At 38.9% G+C, this 7622-nt stretch overlaps 1 protein-coding gene across 1 annotated transcript; it reads left to right on the top strand.

The window, feature by feature from the left end:
* Nucleotides 1-4627: 4627 nt before the first annotated feature.
* LOC110194224 (olfactory receptor 2T11) lies at nucleotides 4628-7085 on the top strand. The gene is made up of 2 exons (XM_020966414.1): nucleotides 4628-4646; nucleotides 6031-7085. The coding sequence occupies exons 1-2, from the start codon at nucleotides 4628-4630 to the stop codon at nucleotides 7083-7085; spliced, it is 1074 nt and encodes a 357-aa protein (XP_020822073.1).
* Nucleotides 7086-7622: the final 537 nt, after the last annotated feature.

Below are 7622 nucleotides of genomic sequence, written 5' to 3'. Positions count from 1 at the left end.
GAGGGATCCTGGTGATCCATGTGGTTGTTATGGTTTGACTTGTCTGGAATAGATGCTTTTTGTCTCTCAGAGTGCCTTGCTATTTCAGCTAGACTGACTTGCCTGACCTATAGGTTGAAGTTGATTAGCAAGTGGTGGGGATGGCTGGCCCCTTCTCCATAGGAATTACTTCTCTGGATGATGACTATAGGGGATGACCTGGAAGCAGGACCAGTGGTCTGGGTGGGGAGGGGCTTCAACATTCCCAGGGCTCCTATGCCTCTTGGTGCCAATTTGTTGCTAGTGGTGATGTCGGAGAGGGCCCCTTTCTCCACAATAATTTCTCCATCAATGATGGTTGTGGGTCATAGACTGGAAGCATGTCTGGTGTCTTGAGAGCACTGCTAAACCCAAGGTTCCTAAGTTCGGGGTCCTGGGTTGTCTCCACTGGGATCTGAGAGGAGACAGTGATCAAGGTGGTTTTGGTGGTTTGACTTATCTGGCAAATGCTGCATTTACTAAACTCTTTCTGTATGCTAAGTGCTGGCGACGAACAGAAAGGCAAAAAAATAGGGTCTCGGTTCTCAAGAAGGTCACACCTTAATGTGGGAGAGAAAATGTAAGCAATTATTTTCAGGCAAGGTATATAAAGGATAAATTGAAGAAAATCTCAGAGGGAAGGCATTAAGATTAAAGAAGACTGAGAAAGGTTTCCTACAGGTGTGATTTTATTTGAAACTTGTAGTCAGGAGGAGAGAGTTTCAGGCATGGGGAACAGTCAGTGAGAATGCCTGGAGTCAAGAAATGTATCACATTTGAGGAATGTCAAGGAGGCCAAATGCCGCTATATGGCAGAGTACATGAAGGGGATTAAAGTGTGACAAGACTGGGAAGGTAGGAAGGTGACAGGTTATAAAGGGTTTTAAAAAACAGAGTTTTATATTTGATCCTGAAAGTGAGAGGAAGCCACTGGAGTTGAAGAAATAGGGAAGTGACCTGGTCAAACTTTGTGCTTTAGAAAATTCAGTTTGACAGTTGAATAGAGGATGGAGGGAGAAGAGAGCTTACTGATACATTATTATGCCATACCATGTCTCTTTCTCACTGAATGAAGAATCAGACATTGATAAATATATCGTCTGTGGTTTGCCTCCATTTATCAATGAAGTTGAATTCCCTGTGGGATTTAATTTAATTTATTCTGACTAATACAACAGTTTTCAGGAGGCCACATTTTCTTTCCATTTGAGGTGCTCAGGTTGTTACAGGAAGTGTTGCTGAAGGCTGGAAAGTGCTGAGAGTAGAATTAGCTTGTTTCTTTACATTGTCAACCAGCTAGTTAACAAGCACTTATTAAACTCTTACTATGTGTCAGGCACTGTGCTAGGTACTGTCACTCAGACATACTGATTAGCATTCTGAAGTCATCTGGAGCTCATCTCCATCTATAGATGTGTCTATATCTATGTCTATATCTCATATTCAGCTCAGTTCTCCTGTTCAAATCTCAAAGAATGTAATAATGCTCTTCAGAGGGTAAGCAATCTTCCATTTACTATTTCCCTTTTGGGAAGGGTCTATTGTCTTTTCCGCTTGAAACTCCTTGATAAGTTTCCAAATTCAAGTTTATGGCATGACAATCTGTGCTCCATGGATTAAAAAGACAGGAACTGACTCATCTTAACTATATCACATACCTGAGTATGACCATTAGTAATGTACTGGGGGTGAGCAGGATAAGATATGGTCATTCTTACTATACTAGGGAAAATTATGAGATTCAACTTTATTGTTGTTCTTCTGAATTGGAATTTGATCTCTCATAATACAGAAGCCTATTATAGCTAGTTTCCCTTTGAAACAATGATTAAAATACTTTCAAAATACATTTTGACGAAACATATCAATACAAATTAATGTTTTTCAAATACGTTTTGGCACCCACTTATGTGGCAGAAAGTAGAACCTGTCCCTTCTTGCCCTTCTTTCTTTAACAAATTTTATTACATGTGCAAAAGAATTATACTAGGTACCAGGGGAGAAACAGAATTAAATAAGACCCAGTCTCTGTCTTTACAATGTTATTCTTCCATGGGAGTGTAGAAATATATAAATAATAATCAATTAGTCAACAAGTATTTATTAATCACCTACCATATTAAAAGCATCATAGAGGATGTGGAGGTACAAAGACAAAAATGAAATATCCCCCTCTCTCAATGAGCTTACATTCTATCACACAGATAACATGAACACACACATATATGTAATATATAAATGGCATAATATATAATATTAGATGTTAATATTATGTATAAGAAATCAAAAGTAATTTAGAAGGGAGGCACTATCAATTTGGAAGAGGGGAGATAAAAGGCCACTTGTAAAATGTTTCATTTGAGCTGAATTTTGAAGGAAACTAGAGATTCTAAGAGGCAGAAAGAAGTGAGGATGGAGTTTATTAGAGGCCATATGTTTTAGGCTAGGGGAAAACATACAAATACAAAATATTATACATTCACAGCACCAAGAAAGGTAGTTTGATTTCACCAGGGAGTGAGTGAAAAACACATGTTAATAATGAAAAAATAATGGCTCATATTTTAGTGTCTTATGATTTTAAAAGTGCTTTTACATTACCTTACTTAATCAATTGGCAGTTATACTAGAAGTATTCATTCATTAAAACATTACATAATGACAAGAGCTACAATGAATTTTTTAAACTATTTAAATGAATTTATATTTTATTGATCTCTGTAATGTTAACATTCATTTTACAGTTTCAATACATAAGTGTTTGAAATATAACTTCTTAGGCCTGTTGAAGTTATATTGACTTGTTTATTTATACAGAATCACATGAGGACTTGGTGCCTTTTTTTTTTTGCAGCTTTTGGATTGGAGTCTGATTGAAGTAATGAAAATTTCAAACTTAGGTAGGGATTCTAGGTAGGACCCTAAGGTCTCTATTTCCAATAGGTTGGGAGCCACTTAGCCTAATTTCTTTCATTAAAAAAAAGGAAAGTGAGATTCAAAATATAAAGTGACTTGCCCTGGCTTAGCACCTTAGGGGAAGAATCAAGATTAGGTTAAAATGTTCTCATTAGTCATCATCCTTTGTTATCTTCTTTAAAACAAGATTAATTGAAATCAAGACAATTTAGTAAGCATGTATTGCATTTACATTGCAAAAGTCATGCATTTGGAGTTAGCAAGACCTGGGTTTAAATTCTTCCTCAGAAACTAGCTGTGTGACCCTGTGCAAAGACTCTTACCTTCTCTGTGACTTTGGCAATTCCCTAGGCCTTGTCTACCAAGTTCTAGCCTGGTTTTGATGTGCATTGATTATATATTTCCTGACCAGGACTTCTCCCACAAATCTGATGAAATCACAGCTCTTTCAGGTATGTTCAGGCTAAGTGCTTGGGGAAACAAAGACATAGAATGACACATCTCTTGCCCATTGAATGTTTACAGTCTACTTGGCAATAGACATTTATGCAAATAAGTATCATACAAATTTTATAGGGGCATGGGAAAGATTTAGACCAACGTGCTCAAAGAAAAATTGAAGAGGGAATAATCACATTCAACTGAGAGAATCAAGGAAGGTTTCATGAAGGAGGAAGTACCTGATCTAGGCTTTGAAGGAAGAGATCAACTTTAACATATTGAGATACAGATAGAGTATATTCTAGGCATTGGTTTTGGGAAGACAGCATGCACAAATGCAGAAAGGTAGCAGAGTGCCACATGATCTCATGGAAGCTACATAGAAGCAGTCTTCAGAGTCATAAGAGTGAATGGAACTGTCAAGAGAGAAATTATATAGAGAGACTAGAAAAAGACATATATCAAAATCTTGAAGGACACTCATATAACTACCTTGAAGTTTAGATCAGGACAAGGTATCATAAAGAGAACCGTCACATAAAGTAGAAGAACCTGGGCAGAGCACTGCCAATGGAAGACAATAGACATAAAAGGACAGTCAGCAATATTAAATATGACAAAAATGTCAAGGAGAATTAATATTGGGGGAAAGCCCATGGGTTTGGTAAATAAGAGGTTGACATTAGGAATAGCAGTTTCAGTAGAGTGATGGAATTGGAAATCATCTTACTAGAGGCTTAGAAATCATAAGGAAATGAGTATAGATGACCTTTACTGAAGTTTAGTAGTGACTGGGGATGAGTGATAAAGAGTGATAACTTGAGAAGACAGGGTCAAGGAAATGGTTTTTTTTTTAAGTTTGTTTGCAAAAGACTATATTTGAGACAAAGAATCAAAAGTCTGTGGAACAATCAATCACTTAGCATTTATTAAGCATTTATTATGTGCCAGGACTGTGCTAAGCCCTGGAGATACAAACAAAAGACAAAAACAGCCCATGCCTTCAAGGACTTACCTTGTAATGAGGGAGATAACATGTACATACTTTGGTATGTATGCACCATACAGTGTAGCTGGTGAGTAGAAGAGAAGACACTAGCAGCTGAGATGGACTGGGAATAACATCTTACAAGTCTTACAATATTTGAGCTGAGCGTTAAAGGAAGCCAAAGAATTGGAGAGGCAGAGATTAGGAAGAAAACTGTTCCAAGCCTGGAGGATAGCCATTATAAAAACATGGAGCGGTAGCAATATGAAAGGAGGCCAGAAAGGTAGGAATACATCACATTGTGAAGAGATTTACATGTCAAACAAAGGAGGTAACATTTGATCCCAGAGATAATAGAGAGCCATTTGAGTCTATTGAGTAGGGAGGTGACATCAGACCTGCACTTTAGGAAAACCACTTAGGTAGTTGTGTGAAGAATGAATTGGAGTTGAGAGACACTTAAAAGAATAAGTCCAATTAGACACATATTATAAAAGTCATGCATGGTAAGAGGTGATGAATGCCTAAAGTAGAGTAGTTGCTGTGTGAGTAGAGAGAAGGGAATCTATTGAGATATTGTGAAGGAAGAAACAGCAAGATTTGGCAACTGATTGCATATAAAGGATAAGATTGAAGAGTACATGTATGTCTCCAAGGTTGCAAGCTTGGGTAACTAGAAAAATAGTAGGACCCTCAGTAATAATAAAGAAGTTCAGAAAAGCAGAGAATTTGGAGAGAAGATGATAGTTGTTTTCGAATATGCTGATTTCGAGATGTCTTTAAGATGTTCAACTTGAAATGTCTGATCAGCAATTGGTGTTGTGAGACTAAAGTTCAGGATTACAGCTGGAAGAATCATCTGAAAAGGGATACTAATTTAATCCATAGGAGCTGGTGATATCACCAAATGAGAAATCATAGGGAGAAGAGAGAGAAGGACCTAGGACAGAGCTTTGGGGAGATACTTGTAATTAGTGTGTATGATGATATTAAAGGGGACCAAGAAAAAAAGCTGATCAGACAGGCAGAAGGAGAACTCAGAGAGAAAAAGAGAGAGAGAGAAAGAGAGAGAGAGAGAGAGAGAGAGAGAGATCATGAAAACCCAGAGAAGAGAGTATTAAGATTAATAAGCTGGTCAACTATGTTAAATGCTATGAGAGGTCAAGAAGGATGAAGATTGAGAAAAGAATATTAAATTTGATAATTAAGAGATCATTAGTAATTTTTGAAAGAACAGCTTCAAATGAATGAGATCAGAGTGATTATAGAGAGTTTAGAAGGGAATGAGAGGAGAAGAAATGGAGGCTCCATGTGTAGACTTTTCCCCAGTAGCTTCAGTTCAGTTAGTAATATACCAGAAGATATGAATAGTGATGGCTTCAGGGGCTTAGGTGGAAGCATTAGCCTTGACCAAAAAAAAAGAGACATCTTTTTCTCTGAAACTTGAGCAAAGGAAAATGTCAATAACACATTACTGAGATTTTTCTCCTAGGTTACTATTTTCCTGTGGTAGCTGGGCTAGTAAGTTTGGCAGTATGAAGAGGGGAAGTGGGTTCTGAATCGCTCAAGAGAAAGAACACTGAAAATCAAAGTTGCTCTGATAAGGAAAAACTTCACCAATTAACAGTTTTCATGGGTAATATTTTACAATTTCCTGAATGCTAAAGTGTCTGAATTCATAGAAGATAGCAGAGAATGTGTGCCCTTGGATGTAGCCTATTTCATTATCCTCCCTGATTTCCATGTCCTTATATCCTTAAGGCATTGGTCCATCAGAGGCAATGAAACCTCAGACTTCATCTTGTTGGGCCTCCTTGTGGACAACAAGGTCATAGGAGTGGTCTTTGCTCTAATCTTTTGCATCTTTGTGGTGGCTCTGACAGCCAATACGGTTATGATATTTCTAATTCAAGTGGACTCCCGGCTGCATACCCCCATGTACTTCCTGCTCAGCCAGCTTTCTATTATGGACACCCTCTTCATTTGCACCACTGTGCCTAAGCTCCTAGTAGATATGGTATCTGAGGAAAAAACAATTTCCTTTGTGGGTTGTGGAATTCAGATTTTTCTTTACCTGACCATGATTGGTTCTGAGTTTTTCCTCTTGGGGCTCATGGCCTATGACCGTTATGTGGCAGTCTGTAATCCCTTGAGGTACCCAGTCCTCATGAACCGCAAGATGTGTCTTCTTTTGGCTGCAGGTTCCTGGTTTGGTGGCTCCTTAGATGGTTTCCTCCTCACACCTATCACAATGAATGTCCCCTACTGCGGCTCTCGAACCATCAATCATTTCTTCTGTGAGATCCCTGCAGTCCTCAAGCTAGCCTGTGCAGACACATCCCTCTATGAAACCCTCATGTATATATGTTGTGTATTAATGCTGCTCATTCCTATCTCTATAATCTCTACATCCTACTCTCTCATCTTGCTCACAGTCCACCGTATGCATTCAGCAGATGGCCAGAAGAAAGCCTTTACCACCTGTTCTTCCCACCTGACTGTGGTCAGCATCTTCTATGGAGCTGCATTCTATACATATGTGCTGCCTCTATCCTACCATACCCCTGAGAAGGACAAGGTGGTGTCAGCGTTTTATACCATTGTCACACCCATGCTTAACCCTTTGATCTATAGTCTTAGGAACAGGGATGTCATGGGAGCCCTGAAGAAAGTCTTATTAAAATGTTCCCACACACAGAAAATTATGGCAAGTGATGCTTAAAATAGCTATGAATCCTCCAGTTTTAGACCACATAAGGGTAACAGAGTGGGAATAACCACCAGTGATGATGTACCTCCCCTTTGCCTTCTAGTTACCCTTTCCCCAACAAACCCTGTGCCTCTAGATCCCATGAAATAGCCTGGCAGGAAGAATGACAAGGAGTACCTTTCTTGGTTATCTTTTCTTTAGTTCTTCTTGATCCCAGGTTGCCCAGACTACATGGGGGTGCCTGATGTAAAGAGTGACTTTTTTTTGATGAGGCAATTGGGGTTAAATGACTTGGCCAGGGTCACACAGCTTGGAATTGTCAAATGTCTGAGGCTGGATTTGAACTCACATCCTCCTGACTCCAGGTCTGGTGCTCTATCCACTGCACCACCTTGCTGCCCCTAATTCATGCCACCATGAGCTCAGATTAATCAACTAAAAACCTACTGTTGAGATGGATGACTGCCATGCCTGTTCATACAACATCTTCTGGATCCTACCATGTGCCCCATTGTTATGTCTTCCAGACCCTTAGGCACTATCAACTGG

This window comes from Phascolarctos cinereus, unplaced genomic scaffold (genome assembly GCF_003287225.1).
Source record: "Phascolarctos cinereus isolate Bilbo 61053 unplaced genomic scaffold, phaCin_HiC Scaffold_5;HRSCAF=322, whole genome shotgun sequence".
NCBI classification, from domain to species: domain Eukaryota; kingdom Metazoa; phylum Chordata; class Mammalia; order Diprotodontia; family Phascolarctidae; genus Phascolarctos; species Phascolarctos cinereus.
This window is presented reverse-complemented; position numbering and strand designations above follow the sequence as displayed.